General features: G+C 40.7%; 1 protein-coding gene across 4 annotated transcripts in view; it reads right to left on the bottom strand.

Annotated features, from left to right (window-relative positions):
- Positions 1–7591: 7591 nt before the first annotated feature.
- The window catches only part of SAMD13 (sterile alpha motif domain containing 13), a 15506-nt gene continuing 4016 nt past the window's right edge, over positions 7592–19081 (bottom strand). Inside the window, exons 1-5 of one of the 4 annotated variants that reach the window (XM_026854369.1) lie at positions 18711–18833; positions 17817–17901; positions 13848–13959; positions 9580–9816; positions 7969–8076 (exon numbers count right to left, since the gene is read on the bottom strand). In XM_026854369.1, the coding sequence (XP_026710170.1) occupies positions 9622–9816; positions 13848–13959; positions 17817–17869 (360 nt within the window). In that variant the 5' untranslated portion in view covers positions 17870–17901; positions 18711–18833 and the 3' untranslated portion in view covers positions 7969–8076; positions 9580–9621. Of the gene's footprint in view, positions 8077–9579; positions 9817–13847; positions 13960–17816; positions 17902–18542; positions 18687–18710; positions 18834–19081 lie in introns of those variants that run through there. The other 3 variants (XM_026854371.1, XM_026854372.1, XM_026854370.1) reach the window with 3 other exon arrangements.

The following is a 19081-nucleotide window of genomic DNA, read 5'->3' as shown; positions in this document are numbered from 1 at the left end:
AATGTTTTAGTTCAGCCAATTTTACCTCAAAAAAGTGACCAGCCTTGTTCCAAATGAGAGTTCACTACCAATAGATGAAAAAATAGATGAAAAAGGATCTTACTGAACATTTCAGCATTTACCTCTTTCTAAACAAGGCAGATTTTCACAACCCACTTCCTTTCTACCTTATGAGAAATTTATTGCATTAGGCAGAAGGTTTCCTCCTTTGTTAGTATTTGCGCTTCATTTGTGGGCTTGTAAGGTAGTAGTGGACTAACGTTCATGGCAGAATAGGACACAAGACAGCAAGAAGTTTTTTATTTAGACCTTCCTGTGTCAACAAGCACACATGTACAGTCATGCAATGTGATTCCTATAAGCCTCCACAGACATGCAGACATTCAGCAAGTCTTTAAAGGCATCTCAGCATAGCTCCATCCAGTGCTGCAAACCTGAGTCACTTACGTGGGCAGATTGATTCTAAAGAAAGTACTTCGGCAATCGGAAGAAGCCCAGATTTTCTATATGGCAGTTAGATTCAGATAACAATGGCATAACTCATTCTTGAAAACAGGACTTAGCCAGACTTACTTGGCCCTGAAACCCAGGTCATTGGCTTCATTAGATTCAGTCTCCACAATGAACTTGCATTATTTTAATTGAGATTTTTTTTTTTTTTTTTTTTTTTTAGTTGCTTACTGTGTTTTATTCAGAGGCAGCTGTGATGCTTTGCTGATGAAATCACACTTGATGAAAATGAGCAGCAGCTAGCAGATTGAAAAATTCCCATTTAAAATACATCTTCTTGCTGGTAACATGAACCTTGCTGGTTCTGGGCTATATTCCAGTAGTTCAGAGGGCCTGAAGCCTTCTACCAAGAAACAGTGTATTTCAAGTGCACAAAAATCTTATCATCATTTTAGCATCCAATTCTTTCACATCCTGTTTCTGTTCAATTCTGATAGCTGCCCAGGACAGTTAACCACAGTCCTCCTCAGCTGCTGATCATGCTCCACACACAACCAATGCCACATAGATAAAATGCACTAGCTAAACTCATTAGCCAATATCTAAAACTGAGATGAAATGTCACCATCAGGGTCAGTACAAGTGATCTGTCTTCACTGGCTGTATTATTCTATATATATTCAGGCTACCTGCTTTCCAACACATATTTAAACCTCTTGGTTTTTAACTAATACAGCTAGTATTTTTCTTCTTTAAAGTTGTCTTTTTCTTTTCTTTTTTTCTTTTTTTTTTTTTTTTTTTTTTGGAGTACAGGATTCTGCTTCTAAGTTGAACTGAGCTGACTTAAAGTGACCAAAAAACCCCTTTCTGGCTAGAAATCTCAATATAAATATTTTTAAACTTAGAATCCCCCTATTTGTGTACATACAACAGCCAACCATCTTCTTCCTGGAAAGTGCAAAGCTGTATCTAGAAAGAAAACCCATCAAATGTTCTCTAGTTATAAGATCAAAAATGTCAACTCATATCTCAGCTATAATTAGGATATAAACTGTTTTCTGATTCTGAGATTGAACCTTACTATTCATAGCAGGCTGAGAAAGAAATGACACACACACATATACCTGGGTGCATGCACACACACCTGGTCCCATAACTTATACATAAAAAATATATAAGGGGCATTTATATATCAGCTGGTGTATGACTGATCTATGGCAATCAAGTAAGAAACAACATGAGTTGGAGTTAGTTATTACATAGTTTTATTATGGATTTGCAAAGTTTCAGCTTCAAAGCCTACCATGTTGCTTTCACGATCCATCCCAAATTACACACCAGGACAGCAGTTCACCTCTGCCAGGCTCACAAAAAAACAAGCAGTTTAGAGAACAAGGAAAGGGGCACATACCCTACTGCTGCCTGCCAGAGAGAGCTGGAGGAGTACTTCACCAACCTGGGGGGAAGAAGCAAAGGTAATCATTCAGTCCTGTTAGCTGACCATAGCAGGTCACGTATCCCTGCAAGTAAATGCTAGCCTGTGTGGACAGACATTTGTAGCCCAGGCCCTGATTGATGGAGGTGCAACAGGGGACCCAGCCTGGAATGGGAACATAAGGTAACAGAGGCAAGAGAGACTAGAAAATAAGCAGAGAAGATGACGGGAGAGGGAAGAGGGAGGAATACAGTGATAGTAAAAAATATGAGACAAATCAAAGAAGGGAGACAACAGAAAATTAAAAAAAAAAAAAAAAAAAAAAAAAAAAAAGCCACCAAAAAAAAAACAGTGAGGACAAGTATCTTTCCTATCTGAAGGAAGCTGAAAACTTTAGCTTTCACTTCAGAGCTGAAAACAAAGACCCAAACCAAACAACGTCGGAGGGTTTCAAAACTAGAAAAATAAGGGGGTAGAGAAACCTTTGGAGTAGAGGGAAACATAACAGCAGAAACCAGAGGGGGCAGAAGCCCCCCTTGGTACTCATTAAAATCTACCTCTGAATGGAAAAGACGAGAGCTCAAGTTTTAATGTCCTTGTACTCCTGCAATGTTTCCAAGTCTTCCAGATTACACGTATTTCCAGGTAGAAAAGCGCAGGCAAACTGGCTTGTGGTATTTATAGAGAAGGGAGGAGGGAGTAGGAGTATCCTTGCGAAACAGTGTTGCTACACCAAAGGTACACACCCGCTTCCACACTTCTCCCTGTGGTTTGGTCCCCAGCTGGGAAACAAACTCTGCTACAAGTTCCTCACTCTTCACTTCCTTCCTCCTGATGCAATCCACCAGCCCACGACAAAGCAATGTTACTCTTGAATCAGAGATGGGTGCAATTGGTGAGCCTTCCCTCCTTTTTTTGATACAATCTAGCAGCTACAAAGTCAGGGGCATCCTCAACACAGCAAGTACTGCCGAGTGTTCATAGAGGTGCAGCTGGATTATAGCAATCATCTGAAAAGGGGAAAATAACATCTTGAGATGAGTGCAAGCCTCCCAGTGCCAAAACATTTGTTGTTGCCTTATCAGCAGATCAGCTGATGATACAGCAGTTATAACTGCTGGCTGTTCCTTTAACAAAGATGCTCACGAGTGCAGCATATAAATACAACAGTGGTCTCCAGTACTCACCAGAAGCTTACTGCAGCAATGAAACTGTCATACGGAGACCAAAGGCTACTTACAGTCTTCATGGTGCTCCTCCTTGGGCTCTCCAGGTGTCTGAGGTTACAGCTGCATTCCCCAAATTTACAGTGTCTACCAGCTAATGTTATTTTGGGAGTTGAATACATATCTGGGATCCAGAGGAACATCACTAAATCAAACAATTCCCTAATTACAGGGGCTAAGCAAAAAAGAATTTAATGACCATGTTGCATCATCATATTAAAAAGAACACAGCCCTTCCCACCAGGAATGAAAGCTACTTATTAAATCAGTCTGCCCATTATTCCAATGGAGACTGCCCTCGCAGGCTGCCAGGGGGCTAATGACAGCCACTGCCCTCTGCACCTCTCCCACGGGAAGCTGCTGTCAAAACTGAGCAACGCAGAGGCCAAGGTGTATGGAGGCCTTTGGTGTGATGGAACGGGACATGGATGGGCTCTCCTGGCTGACATCCCCAAGCACCAAGTCTTCTCATTCTGTTAGATGAAGCAGAAGCCAATCCATTGCCTGTGTAAATTGTCCCGGAGGTGAAGGTGAGAGTAGAGCAGACCCTTCCCTCTATCACTCCATTCATCCTGCTACCTACTGAGCCACTGACAGTTACACTGTTCACATGCGTATTTACATTCAATTAATTTCCCACATGTCTTCTGGGCTAAAACCCATTCCTAGAAGGGAGGGAACTGCTGTTTTGATTTGGAAGTGAAAAACTAGAGACAAAGTGAGATAATGTTTTTTTGGTTCTGCTCAGACTCAGTCTTTACATTTTAGACAATATTGTCATTTAAAAAAAAAAAAAAAAAAAAAAAAAAAAAAAAAAAAAAGGAGAGATAAATTTGTAGCTTCCCCCAGACTCAGAGAAAGTAAGAGCCTCTGCTTTTCAAGTAACTGTGATTGTAACTAAAGTGTGACAGTGGAAAGAGGAGTGTTGAAGATAACAGACCAATTAAATGCTGACTTTTAAAAAGAGGAAGAGGTAGAAGACTTAATAGAATTTGAACATGTTGAAAAAAGCCTAGAAAAGATAGAAGACTTCATTTAGCAAATAATCATGGTCAGAAAGGGCTTAACGTGACATTTTGTCTGGGCCATTTCTAGCCAGGAGTGACGCATGGGTGGCTACTCCCTTTGCTACAGCTGCCGAGTCTTGTCCTCTAATTATAAGAGCAAAGAATTTTCTACAGATTGATACAGAGCAGCCCATTAGAGCAAACTGTTTTAAAGGGAACAATAACACACAGCGATGGGAGATATCACCAAGCAGACAGAACAATTTTCACTGGGTTAAGAAAGCGACCTTTGTGGACAGGCACAGCCACAGCCTGCATAATTGGCTGATAGTTGGCTTATATGTGCTTTATGTGTGGTACTTGGCACTATATTTGGATGCAAAGAGAACATGCTATGCATTGTGTATCTACAGCTTGAGAGAAGAGCAAACATCAGAGCTGATGAACAATACCAATATATATTTCATAACCATTACACCAAAAAAGGCATGCTGTAATGCTTTCAAACCATTTTTGAAAGTGCTGTGAAAGATTCTGATAGATGTGCTGTATTATGAAAAGGGTAAGAGGTTGGACAGGGAATAGGAGGACCTTGGCTGCAGCACATCTCTCCATTCTTGTGCTGACTGGCAGGAGGGCAGGGGAGCTGACTGCTGCTTTGGTCCTTAAAGATGCCCCTAGGAGAAGGAGGCCACTCCATAAATTGCTGATTCAGTGTGAAAGCAAGGAGACCTGCAGCACTGAGACCATCACCACTCCCACACCCAGCTGAGTAGTCAGACACCTGGCAGCTTAATCACAGCCCAAAGCCCAGGGAGGGCTTTTAAGGAAGACGGACTCTCCTAGCTGTGGGCATGTTATAAACTAGATTCCTGCATAGCTCTGCAAATCTCAGAACTGCAGTGTTGACATGGTATCCAGTAATGCCCATCAGTCGCTTCCTCATCTCAACAGCAGCTGTGTTTTCTGCAAGAGGAGTGGTAGCTAAAAATAATCTGGTTTTGACTTCCTCTTTCAAACCCTCCAGTCTCTTTTCAAAAGATTTTTTTTTCTCCCAGAAACAGCAAGGAGAATGTAACAGACAAAACCAGAACAGTCACCTGCACAAAGAGAACAGCAGCATTAGAAAGCTTAGAGAACAGTAGGAAACTACAATAAAGATCAGGGACAGTAAAAAAACCTGTTACAGTTCTGAGCAACATCCTCCAAATTCCCTTTCACACTTGCAGTGAGCTTTCTGTTAGGCCTCTATTTGTATGAGCCAGTTAGTGGTGCTGATCAAAAGGGGAATACAACCTGGATGTTTCTGAATTCATTTGCTCATTAAAACATACTAAAAGAAAGAACAGTGCTCAGTAATCACTGTGCACTCATGGCTGCACAGTGGAGATTTTTACTCCCTCATGGAATAAATATGTTTTACTTTTATTTGTGTCATCCATAGATCTACAAAATGTGTCAATCCCACACCAAACATGCAAATGGAGAAAACAGAATATTCAATTCATCCTTCAGTAACATAGCACTATGTATTCTCCTCCAACAACTATTCTACAAATACAGGGCTGGTAGGCATCTCCAGACTGCAACATGCAGCTGCTTCACATAATCCTTTTCATAAACCTACTTAATTCTATATTAAAATATTTAGGAGTTTCATGTATAATTTTTCAATTGCAGCCTATAATTAGTCTGATACAGACTGTACCTGAAAACTCATCAAGGCAGGGACGATGGCCTCTATTTGAATCTATTCTTCCAGAAGATCCCTACTCCCATTAGGTATCTCTGGACACTACCAAACTATAAATAAAATCATAAGTGGAATTCAGGCTGTGACTTACAAACCTGCTGCTAATAGACCAACATCTGAAGTGAGCACAATACAAGGGACAGAAAGAGAAATGGTAAATACATTCCTGTCTCCTACCATGTGTCTCAAATTCTAAATAAATGTACAATATAAAGGTTAGAAAGTATACAAGAAAGCATGCTACTGTATATAGGTATTATACCATATACTGTGAGCTTTACCTACAGCATAGCTATTAACGTGGTTTTATCCCTTCTCAAATCTCAACACCAGAAACCACAAGCAACTCTCATAGCACTGAAGCATTGACAGTCACCTCACACCTGGGCAAATCAGAAGTGAAGACAGAACCACCACCTAGGCAGGAGATTACAGGAGCTTCTCCTTCCTCTCCCTGAATCCTGTCTCCACGTGGCAGAAAGCACCACTCTCTCTTACCTTCTCCCTTCTCAGCTGCACCCCCTCACCATTTCCACTTTCACCACACTCTCCTGCTGATTTCCTACTTCCTGGTTCCTTTGCTCAGCCTCACTGGGGTAACCCTACATTCCAATTTCAGGGGTCATCTCTGGGCCAAAGAAGATGCTGAGCCCAGACAGTGCTTAGCACCATCTGTGAGCTACCTCCCAGGCATTCTTGGGTAAATCTCCCTGTGTACCAGGGCCAGCACAGCACCTCTGCACCACCGACAGCTCTAGAAAGGGGTAAGAGAAGCACAGACATTACTGGTTAATTGTGACCAGGGCTTCTCCTTCAGCAGTATACAACACTAGATAAGAAGCAGCAAAAATAATGAAATCTTTAAATAGCTTGGTAAGTGGTGTTAAAAGTAATCACAAGAACATAGAATATTAAGTAGATTTTGGTACCTTTTTAATGGGAAAATGAAGAAAAACAGGAGTTCCAGTATACCACAACAAAGAAACAGAGGAAGTAAAAGATCTGTAAAGTAAACTGAATCCAAACATAAGCAATGCTTTATTGGGATATAGCAAGCAACCTATCAAATAGGGAACTGGTACAAACAGATCAAACAAGACTCTCTTTTAACAGAGATGTATGGTGACGAGACAGCTTCTTTTAGTTTTTAAAATAAGTATTCAAACCATTAAGTAAAGCATTAAAAAAAAAAATAAAAAATCAACCATTACAACACCAATGACAGACAATATTAAAAATGGGCAGAATTTTACTTTTTACAAATTTCTGCATAATGTTAGAAAACAAGTTATCATAAATTAAAAAAGGAATAAAAGGAAGGTTTCTTTTGTTTTGCAAAGCAACATGAACTTTTAAAAACCAACTATACTTTACATAGAACTACTATTAAAAACAGGTGAAAACAAGCTGAAAATTTAAAGGGACAGCAAAAAATACACAATCCAGTTTCACCTGTCAGCAACACCTTCTGCTATCGAAGGGGTTATGTTAGTTGTATGTACAGCTTTAAACATTGCAGCATACCACAAGTAAACCTTAATAAGGTCAAAATAGGACCCTCTGCAAAAAAGGGTGAGTTGGCAAGCGTCAGTCCCATCCTAAAATTATAAGTAGTAATAAGTTTAGTAGGTCTTTAGTGTAAACCAAAACCTACTTTAACTGGTTTCTATCTCCCAAAGATGCATGTAAACTTTATCAGCAGGGGAGGGGGGGGTGGGGGCTGTTTGGTATTTTAATTCATGAAATCAAGAACATGTCTAGCTCAAAAATGAGAATGACATACCTCCCTTTTGTTCTGGATACAGTGATGTAGCTATCTCAACATGCTCATTGACACTTCCTAAAAGAGAAAATTGTTATCTACTATCTAAAAAATACACACCACCTCTCTCAGTTCAGACTCAGTACATAGTATATTGCCAACTCTATCCAATAGGATATATATCATAATTTGGTTTAAATTCTTAATAGATATATTCTCTCTTTACAAAGTTCCATCACATGAAACCAAATTGCTTATTTATTGTTTGAGGCACAACGTGACCCCAATTAGACAATTCGCTATAAAGAGTTGTTCTTTAGATGTTGTGTCTGTAGAGGTTTTACGTGATATTCATAGATTTTCAGCGCAGGCCCCAGTTTTAATGAAAGTCCAGTCAGTACATCATTTCTTGTCATCAACAGTAATGATTTGCCATCAATTTCCTATAAGAAGAATTAAAGAGTTGATAAAGACAAATGTACAAATCTAACAGATGAGAACAGTCATGCAACACATGGAAGACTCCTACAGAGGATCAATGAAAAAAGAAATAGTAGCCTTTATTTTCCTGAAACTATGTTTATAGCTGCTAAATTCTGCTGTCTACTTTCCAGTTCTCATCTGTGCTAAGGCATAAATACTACTTAGTCAAGCACAAAACCCAAATGAGCATAATTTCAAAATTCCCTCTTTGTAAATCTGTTTCAAATTAATAAGTACATGTGCAGATTGTCTAATTATCAGCCACTGAGGGAAGGATACTCTTTAAGAAAAAGGCTTATGAAGTGCATTTCAGAAGAATTACCATTGACAGCAATGTGCAAGTTTGGACTAGTCGGTATCTGCTAATAATTTCAGGTGCCTTCTTTAAAAGGCCAACCTTCCCATGAGTCTGGGGTGGGAGGCAGGCAAGACTCCTGCAGTCAGAAATTTCAGAAGTGCCTATCTGCAGAGCTCAACACTGAAGGAATTTCTCTTCCTTCACTTACAACAGAAGAGGCTAAAAGCAGCAACTTCCCAGCTTAGGTCTCAACAACCCTTGCTTGTTCCTGCTTAAAATTCTCACTTCTAAGTCACAGATATGTGGGTTGTTGGTATTTTTTTTTTTTTCTTCTCAAACCTTGGCTTTTTGACCTATTTAGATTAGAAATCCTGTAGGATTTGGGGTTTCTTCCACCTCAAACCTTGTTGTATGTTTAAAAACTACCTATAAATGATTTTTCAAAGGTCAAAATGGAAGAGAAAAAATCGACCTCTCTCAGATCCCATTTGTTTTAGACATGGTACCATCCTTTTCTTTACACATTCCTACACTTCAGTCACACTGCACTACTCAGGAAACAGCAGCTACAGCTACACAACAATGCATTGACTGGTGTCTCGCAACACAGCAGTCCTCCTAAGGTTGTCACAGCCCAAAGTAGTATGTAGTCTTATGGCATTTCTCCTGCGCTGGACTTCACTCTACTGTTCCATTCTTTTTGACTTTTAATTAAAAAAAACCCTGTTAAATGTTGAACTTGTTATCAGTAGCCAACAACCAGTTCAAATGCTTGCATATGTTATTGTTGTCCATGATCATATATTGCCCAAAGTTTGTATTTTATAAATATTATAAACATCACACATCAATTTATCCCACTGCAGCATCTTCCTTAGAAATATTAAATGTTGTCTTGGAAATGTCAGAGATCCCATTTTTGATTACAACTCAATGTGAAAAGAGGAGCTTATATAAGAGTTCAGCACGAATTTGTCCAGACTGACCTCTCTTATGATTTGATAGTTTATAAATACAAAATACATGGACAAACCGCTATATAGTCAAAGCTAAGCTGAAAGTGGAATTTCTTTAAAATGTCTCTAATAGATATGACTGCTAATCTCTCAGAGGAGCGCAATGTAACAGTATTTCTAAAAGAAAAATGTTTCTAATAACTTTTTACACAATTACAGCAGGTGCCTCTTTCCAATTACTGTTGAGAATGTTAATGGTTAAAACCAGTTTCTATCCTCTCTTTTCCATTTGTCGCAATTGTTTCTGTGGGAATTTTGACACCAGTGAGTATTTTGCTCATTGCTATGACTGATCTGAAGTTGCCTTTTCTGCTGCTGTTCAATGATGCTATGGAGGCAGAACCAGTCTCCAGCTTGGCATGATCCAAAGGAAGTAAGTCCAGTACCTGGAATAGGAGAAACTCCAAGAATAGGGAAAAAAAAATCTATTCATTTCCCCCCTTCTTCCACGGGGTTCCCATGAATTCTAGAAATGTTGGTAACCACTAAGGCTTTTACCGAATAGGAAACTGATTCTCTAAACATATCGGGGTAGAAATTAGTAATTACATATTCAGAATTCAGTTTATATCTTTGTGTGTACTGTAAGCTTTACCTCTTCCACTGCTTTTTAGTCTTCCACTTAAACCTATTTCTGTAGGTTTGTCATAGTAATTCCAGGTTTTGTACCAGGTAATTTTGTATGCTTTGGTGACTTATCAGAATTTCTTCTCTGCGACTTCTCTATTTTCTGGATTTTTTTTCAGGATGCCACTTCAATGTGACCTTTTGGTATACCTTTTTAATGTCATCTGCAGAGGCACCCCTCTGCACAACTAGAGCTAACAGTAATTCCCCACTGTGCCAGGATGACCTCAGCAGCAATAGCTATTGTCTTCAGCAAATAATCAGAGGACTAGTTAAGCTTAAAGTCCTCCCAGCACTCTTTCTGCTCTTTCTCCAAGTGACTGCAAACTACAAGGTTTTACAGTACAGCTAACACAAAAGCACAGCAGCCAGCACTCTCACACACTCATCCATGCCATGGCTCTGCCAGAAAGCAGCAGTGGACAAAAGCTAGCATCAAATTCCAGTTTCCTTCTGGCAAGGCACTGCACTGAGGCCAGCAAACTACCATTGGGTTACTTGGGCTTGTCTGGCTATCACAATACCAATGGTTAAGAAGCCACATGGGCAGTAATGAAGGTCAGGCATAGCACTAGCATGTCTTGAGACATGGCAGACAGCTTCATCCATTGAGTGAGCCACAGTCCCCTGTGCTCCCAGAGCTCCTAGAGAAAGCTCAGCCATGTACTGGCAAGCAGCAGTTCTTTAAAAGGTGTTCACACCCTCATCTTCCATCTGGTCTGCTTCTCTCTTTAGTTATCCTGTGCCCCCAGCTCCTTGGCTTGTCTGATTTGCTTGATGATGTTATATTTTTCTGTTACTGGGCAACATCTTTCAGCTGAATCTGTTTTCAACAGTGAGCCCTTTTGACTTGCTGACATGAGTGGAAGTCCATGAAGGAATAATGTATAATCATCATACAATCATCACTTCTAACCAGCATTTAAAATACATTTTTAATAAAACATTCTGTAGTCCTTAAATGTCTTCTCATTTTCCTTAAAATGTTGTAATAAAAATTCAGGTCTTAAAAATTCTTTGAGTCACTTGTTTCGGGCGAGTCCAGATGTATGCAGATTCATCAAAAGAAAGCGTGGACTCAGTTACTGTTGTGTAAAAGCTGAGTGTAATAATAGATCTCACGATTACATTCTGAGCTATGGATGTTTCGTAAGGAAATCATTGTGCTACCCCTACTGAAGCAATTCAGTGGAAAACAATTTCCCAGTGTTGTAGGTGAAACAGAATACTTTACCATTATCAACCTCATTCCCTGTCCAGTACATATTCAGGGAAGTAGCAGATCAAATAAATTTAGGTTTCTGTGGCCCCAGGCAAGCTGCAGTACAAATGGTAAAGAGATAGCCAGAACTTCAGCTGCATGCCTGATGACTCGATAGACAGAGCATGGCTAAGGGTTCAAAGAAAACCCGACTGCACTGCCTACCTGGAAGACCTGGGAGATCTTGATAATAAATACCATAACTACACAGAGTTAAAGTTAGTGGCTAGTAAACAGTGTAGAGGAAACAGAACACCACCAATAGTAAGGGACAGGGTTGTTCCTGGGGCTGTTCCTGGTGCAGGCAAGGAATGGGCTGGCAGAACTGGCAGGGAGAACCAGGCACTTGCTGCTCCTCATGTTGCTAAGGGAATGGAGAGAGAAGGAAGTGGCAATGACTTCTGCTGTGAGTGTCTGTCCCACATCTCCTGGCCGCATCCTGGTGGCAGCTGTCAGCCTCCCTCTCCAAGGCTTTGGCATAAAGTGAAGTTGGCAGTGGAATCACAGCCACATTTCTGCCCATGGCTATCCTAGCAAAGCCCTGGCAACACACTGCCAAAAATCAGCTTACTTCAGCTATCCTCCTGAAGCCACTTGCCCTCACTGCAGAATACTAATAAAACCTTTACACTCTACTTCTATGCTGCTTTCCATCAGGCTGTTGCAAATTGCTTTGCCAAAACTCATGAGTTAGCCTCACCTTTCTGCTGCAAGATCAGTAGTAATTACTGCAGTATTACTGACAAGCCAGCTAAGGTGCCGAGAGGTTAAGATATTTGATGAAAGTCAGAGATATCTGTCAGTATAAGGAAAAAACCCCAGAGGCTCCAATTACTTTGCCTGTGTGTTTTTTCAAGCCACATTTCCAGGGCTGTTGAGGAGACATGGGTGCTGGTATTAAGGAATGGATACACTTAAACAGGGGTTTTTGCCTGTTTACCTGTCTTCAAATTCTGAAAAGTTAGTAGCAGCTGCAGAAAGAGCCTCTCTCTGCACCCTGCCAGAGAATTACCCAACACTAGGCTTTTCACCCCCAAGTACAAAGAGCTAAATTTAGATACTCTGTTATACTCATCAGTTACAATCGGATGGGATTTCACTGTCCAGGTGCTGAAGGTCAGCAAGATTGACCTCACCAACAGTAACATTATTTCATGTTAGATGTACAGTTTCCCTGCAAAGCTGCCAATAACTTGCACTACCCCCGTGCCTTGGAAGGTCAAACCATCTATTTTAGTAACTAAATACAAGTGTTGACAATAGATTTCCTTATAGTTGCACGCAAACCTATATACTTACCAGGGAAGGTACTGAACTGACAACCTGGAGATGTAAGTTCATAGAATCACAGAATGGTTTGGGTTGTAAGGGACCTTAAAGATCCTCTATTTCCAACCCCCCTGCCATGGGCAGGGACACCTTCCACCAGCCCAGGTTGCTCAAAGCCCCGTCCAACCTGGCCTTGAACCCTTCCAGTGAGGGGGCAGCCACAGCTTCTCTGGGCAACCTGTGCCAGTGTCTCACCCACCTCACAGGGAAGAATTCCTTCCTTATATCTAATCTAAATCTACTCTCTTTCAGTTTAAAACCATTACCCCTCGTCCTATCCCTACATTGCCTGATAAGGAGTCCCTCCACAGCTTTCCTGTAGCCCCCTTTAAGCACTGGAAGGCTGCTATAAGGTCTCCCCAGAGCCTTCTCTTCTCCAGGCTGAACAACCCCAACTCTCTCAGCCTGTCCTCATAAGGCAGGTGGTCCAGGTCCTTGATCATCTTCGTAGCCCTAACTTCCTTCTCTATGGAACAGGTGGGCTGTAGGCCAAGTAAGCCACCATCCCTATCCTGCCCCACTAACACCAGTGTGCTGACAGGTGATTTACAAGGGGCCATATGTCTGTTAAACTCTTTGATGATCAAATCTACCGAAAGAAGCTGTCCATCAGCATCAGCAGTTACAAGGCCCAGAAATGAAGACCCAACCTCTTTCTCAGACTGAGTCCTGCAAACATGCTGCTCCTGTGCATAAAAAGATTCTTCCCCCTTATTGCCAACTTTTCTTTCCCTGTTCACTTGTACTGCCAAGCTCAGTGCAACACGGCAGCCCCTTTTTCATCCTAGGTCTTCAAAAGCAACTTGCTTCTTAGGAGCCCTGGATTTCACAAATACTCATGAGAGTATTTGTACAATACACTAAGGAAGAAAGGAATTACTGTTCACATTTTAAATAACAGGACAGTGAAACTGAGTGAGTTGTATAGGAAAACTGAGTCCAAGCCAGCAAATTTGTTTAGATTCCTCACCTTTCAGATTACTTTTAAACAAACTCCCACCCATTATCCACACCTTGTGGAACAGTATTATTACTCAAAGATCATAGTCCCATGGATTTTTACCCAATAACGCACTCAGATCCCCATATTAACATGTGATTTTCACTCCCATTTAACAGTATATAAGCAGGTCCATGGCAAAAAAAATGTGCAATGTGAGAAACTGGTGGCAGTTAAAAGGTGTTTCCTAAAAGATTTACCTGTTCTTGAAAAGCATTGGCTTGTTCTTCAAATCCAGCTGTTCTGAAATAATTCACAACATCGATAACAGCCCAGTCAGCAGGATCCGGAGGTCTCCCATTCTCTACTGAACTGCAAAGTGCAAATCCAGACAAGTAATCACTAAATGTGTGCAGAGCATCTGCTGCTGCTTTGTGCACACCCCATGTACATCCCCTTGTTCATCCAGGAAAAGTATCCTTTGACACACCTCCACCCGCCTTAATAGTCACTCCTGTCCTCTTCCATGTCAAAGATCTGATGCTGGGGACAACTGAGGTACCTCTCCCTTCAGAAAAGAAGAAAGTATATGAATCTTCACATCAGCCAAAGATAGTGTCAGGATCTTTTCCTGCAAGTGTGCTGCCTTTGTGGTTGGACAACAAAGACTACCATGATTGAGGTACCAAATTCCTGTCTTTCAAGACTGCAGCTTGTTTTCAGCTACCAGGTACTTATAAAGAATTGCACCATGTGGATTATTCTTTTCCCAGATGAGCCTGTGCTTCTTTGTAACATGAGTAGAAACTACTGGAAACCATCTTTACTTGTAAAACAAAACAAAACAAAACAAAACAAAACAAAAAAAGAGGAACCAATGATTGCACTAATTGCTCAATATAGAAAAATTCCCAAAATTGCTTTTGGACTCAACTTTGGACAAATCTATGGACTTTTTAAATACTTAGGAGCCCAAGAAAACATCTGTTAAACACAATCAGAACAAATTCCTTCTGTGATTCACTGACCTCAGGCAATTGTTTTCCACAGTAGCAAAACCAACCAATCATTCATATTACTAAGCTTATCCTGCATCTCCTATCCTCAACCTATCTCAGATAACCTTTGTGCATTGGCAAATTCTTGGTAAAAAAGACAGTGAGCTTGATTGCCTTTCCTATAGCAATTTAGGAGGATGAAAAGCAAGACATCAAAAGAAAGAACTTCTTTAACATGTCTCTCCAACTAGAAGTCCCAAAGTTCATGCCAGATGTTTTACACTTTCTGCATGCTTAATCATAACGCTAGTGAAGAAATATCAAAAATGTACACATCAGGGCAGATGTCAGAATCCTGTCCATTTCAGGTCCTAAAGCTTAGAGGTAGGACTTGGATTTTCAATGGTACCAGCTGGAAAAGGAACACAGATAATTTTTCCTTCTCCCCTCACTCTTGGAATGTACCTCTCAACATGTCAACAAAATTCTGGCCCGAGGGACTCACACTGCAACCTCAGTATCACTCTGTATGGTGCATTTGGTCTTCTATGAGCAGTTTTTTTCACTTATCAAATGGAATATACACATATCTTGGAGCAATGAGCAAAGGGCCAGCGTTTCTTACTTTTGCTCATCAAGTAATGGCTTACTTCATAAATCACTTCACTGATTGTGATTACACAGAAAGGCAACACTCAGCAAAATTGAAAATGAGACTATCTGGCCTTATCAGAGCTGCGCTATTTTTTTTTTTTTTTTTTTTTTTTAAGCCTTTCAATTAAGATTTTTGGTGTTGTGTACATTGTGAGACTTAAGAAGTAAAATGTGAAAAGTGCCACACAAAACCTACACATTTGTAAAAGCAGCATTTGAAGAACTATATTTAAATCTGCATTTTCCCTAAGATGTTAACTGTCACTTTAAATGACTCATCTTCTACTTAAAATAAACTAACAAAACCCCAACTCAGTATATTGAAAAAAAAGCCCAACATAATAAATCCTAGAAGACATTTAAGTCTTCCTAAATAGCAAATAAAAGATTCAATCTATAAAAATACCTCCTAAACTCTATTTTGATTACTTCCCAGAACACTTTAATTTCAAGCTAAATATGGTCCCAAACTCTCGCTCCCACAATTTTGTATTTCAGCCCAGGTGCGTTAATTCTTCACATAGCTCTTCTTTTACCACTAGGGAACTACAGCTTGGTCCAGCCCCATCCCAGGTTCAACTGCAGTGACTTCAGAGGCTGTACCTCAGTCATTAACTAATCACAGGAAATAACAGCAAGTTCCTGCCTCAAGGAGTAGCATCATGCTGGACCTCAAGTGGAGCCAATTTCCACAGCTACAGCTGCAGAAGACTCAAAGGCATGTGGTAGACTGTTGGAGGCTGCCTGGATTTTAACCCATCTACTCACACAGATGCTCATTTGGCTTCTAGACTTCAACAGTCTCCTCCTTGCCCTGCTGTTGCACAGGGCTCTATTCTTTAGACAAGAAAAGGGAATATATAACAGCCATGGCTTAGCCATACACCAGTTCATGCCAGACATCCTGGATGCTGTAAAATCTTAAGGGGACCGGCATTTTAGGCATTGTAACAAGATACTACATGCACTGATAATGAATAAAGATTAGGTTTGTCTGCTCTCCACCACTGTCCCTATGCCTTTATTGCCATCATGTGGCAGAAGCAGCAAGGCCCGAAAGGATATAGCTGTGAACAAACAGATTTTATCCAAGCTATTTATAACCACTTCAAGAAAGTGCCAACTACTTTTTTTGTAGATATGCGCACATACATACTCTATACACTCATTTAGAAACTACAGCTCCTGATCAGTTTAATGACAATCCCCACTGGTTTTGAAAAGCCACCTTCAAAATTAGTAGTTGAGCCTTTATCACCTAAGCCTCAGCAGAAAATGATTAAATGTAAATGTCCTTGCTTTGACTGCTTCCTTTCTCCTCCCACCACAGAGTCCTCACTGTAGAAGCAAGACTGCCAGCTGAAGGTGGTTTCTGAGGGACATACATAATATAATCTATTCATAGTCACTGAATAGGAAAATGCATTTTATGGTGGTGTGGTGTAACCAATGTCTCAAGCAAAAGGGGACCCTGCTGATTTTAATGGCTGCCATCAGATCTTTTGATGCTGTGTCATAATCAGGTATTTTATCATCATCCTGAAGTGACTGTTGTTAATATTATTTATATTACTCTAGTGCCTGGAAGCCTAAGCATTGTCAAGTTTTCTTGGAAGGCTTATGGAAAACACATCTGAAGGATAAAAATGAGGTGCAGCTTTGCAGAAGTGTTGCAGTTTGAGAGAGAGAATGAAGACTAAGAACTCTCTCTAGTGCCTTTCTTTGTGGTTTGTTTGTGTTGTTGGTGGTGTTTTTTTAACTTATCTATATATGTATATATCTATCTCAGCAAGGCTTCTCTAACCCTAAAGCAGCAAGGCCAAATTTTTCCACACAGAACTCCACTTCTCAGATGGTAACTTCATTCAGAATTGCTAGTCCTAATCTAAGAATTGCTGACCTTTGAGGATACAGAAATGCCTCCAAAACCGTTTCTATCCCTCAGCCTGCAGTCTACCACACTAAAGAAAACTGCGGAGCAGTGCACACCATGTCTCTGCCTTATTCCCACCCTAGGTCTGAAGTAAAAGCCCAGCAGTTTAGGGCTTCTCCAGCAAACAAAAGATCTGTTCCAGAAGAGAACTGGTATCAAAGACATATGCTGCTGCTGCTACTACTTCTCAGCTTTAGATGGCTGGGCAGTCAGCAGACAAAGGCTCTGAATGAGACAGAGGAGACTTCCACACAGGACACCTCACTCCATCAGGCACCAGTTCTGCAAAAGCCACTAGCAGGCAGGTGAGCAGAGGTAGAGTACTGGTTACAGTCCTACCACTTGCTTTAGTCTCTCGTTGAGAGAAAAAATCAATGGAGAAAGGTATACCACTGACTTAAGTTACTAGCTTCTACATCTCTCCGTTGCTATACAGTCCTCCCACATATCACTTTTAATCAATTCAGTGCCTGAGACTCTTCTATATCGAAGTTGAAATACAGTAAAAGTAATTGAGAACAGGGAAGATTTGAAATGAGCAAAGATGGAGGTGCCCACCACTGACAACCACATTAAGTCAAAGGAAAACTACAATCAAAATCCATGTGCTGTTTACATAAACTGAACACTATGGATTCACTTACTTTTTGACATCCAGAGAGCCATTTTCCTTGTTTTCCATGTCAACAGTTAGCATGGGGAGGATAGAGGTTTCTTTTACTTCAGCAACTGATCAATAGGGGGGAAAAAAGCTGGTTTAATTATTGGTAGTATGAAAAGAGCAACATAATGTAACAGAAAGAAGCATTCTACAGGGACACAACCATATTTCCATCTGAGACCAAAGGTGCTGTCAAAGACTGCTTTCCTGAGAAGCCTGGCAAAGCTGATAATGGCTAATGAACTAGGAAAAGCTGACCTGTGCTTCAAACACAAGAAACTGCTTATGCCTGAAAAACAAGGAAGGTAATGTTACATTTGATCTTTTTTGAAACTCATAAAATTTTGATCAAACTCTACATTCATACACATAGAGAGTGACCTGCAATACCTAGCTAGATTTCAAGAGAGCTTATTATGCCTTCAGTCATCCTGCTATAGAGAGGATCCAAACAGACATCTGATCTTATCCCTAGTGGGGTTTTGAAATCCCATGGCCTTGTTTTACAAATGGGGAATCTGGGATACAGATGAGTGCTAAGTGACTTATGCCCATCTCGCACACAAAGCTGGTAAGCAGAGTTACTAATTCAGCGCCAAACTCCCAAGGCCTAAATATCTGCATCTTTTCATGAGACCATCCTTCCTGCACTAGCACAGCTTCTTCTACGGGTATGGTATACTGAACTCTAAAAAGGAAAGAAGCATACGAAGGACATGGGAGAAAATCCAGTTTGTTTCCCTCCTTGCAGCATGATGGAGTACTTTCACCACACAGCGTTTTCCACCACTCCACCGAACATGCAGAAATGACCGGAGCCTTTTCTTTCTGTTCTCAAGTAAGCCATTTCTATTTCAGAGAGCACCAAAGAACTGACCAAGGACTCGGGATGTTCTTGCTGTAGCATTAATGGATGCCAGTGAAATGTCACAGAGCTCTGGAAGTACAGAATAGGGAAATCACGCTCTTCAGCTAAAACTTTGCAAAAACAGAGGATAGCAATTAATACTGCTGTCAAAAAAAAAGAAAAAAAAAGAAGAAAAAAAGACCCTTTATTATACAGCTAGCAGCACGTAAAGCACCAAGAAAGCAGTATCAAACTCATCAAAAAGATGCTTCTTCCTGCACCGCTGACCACGTAACTCAACGCATTCCCTCAAATCACTTCTTGGTTCACCTGAGGTGACTGCAAAACGCCAACCGCACCAGCCCGTCTGCGGAAGGTCCCCTCGCCCGGCCGCGCAGGAC

The sequence above is a fragment of the Athene cunicularia genome, assembly GCF_003259725.1.
Source record: "Athene cunicularia isolate RWA chromosome 8 unlocalized genomic scaffold, athCun1 chr8_part1, whole genome shotgun sequence".
Classification (NCBI taxonomy): domain Eukaryota; kingdom Metazoa; phylum Chordata; class Aves; order Strigiformes; family Strigidae; genus Athene; species Athene cunicularia.
This window is presented reverse-complemented; position numbering and strand designations above follow the sequence as displayed.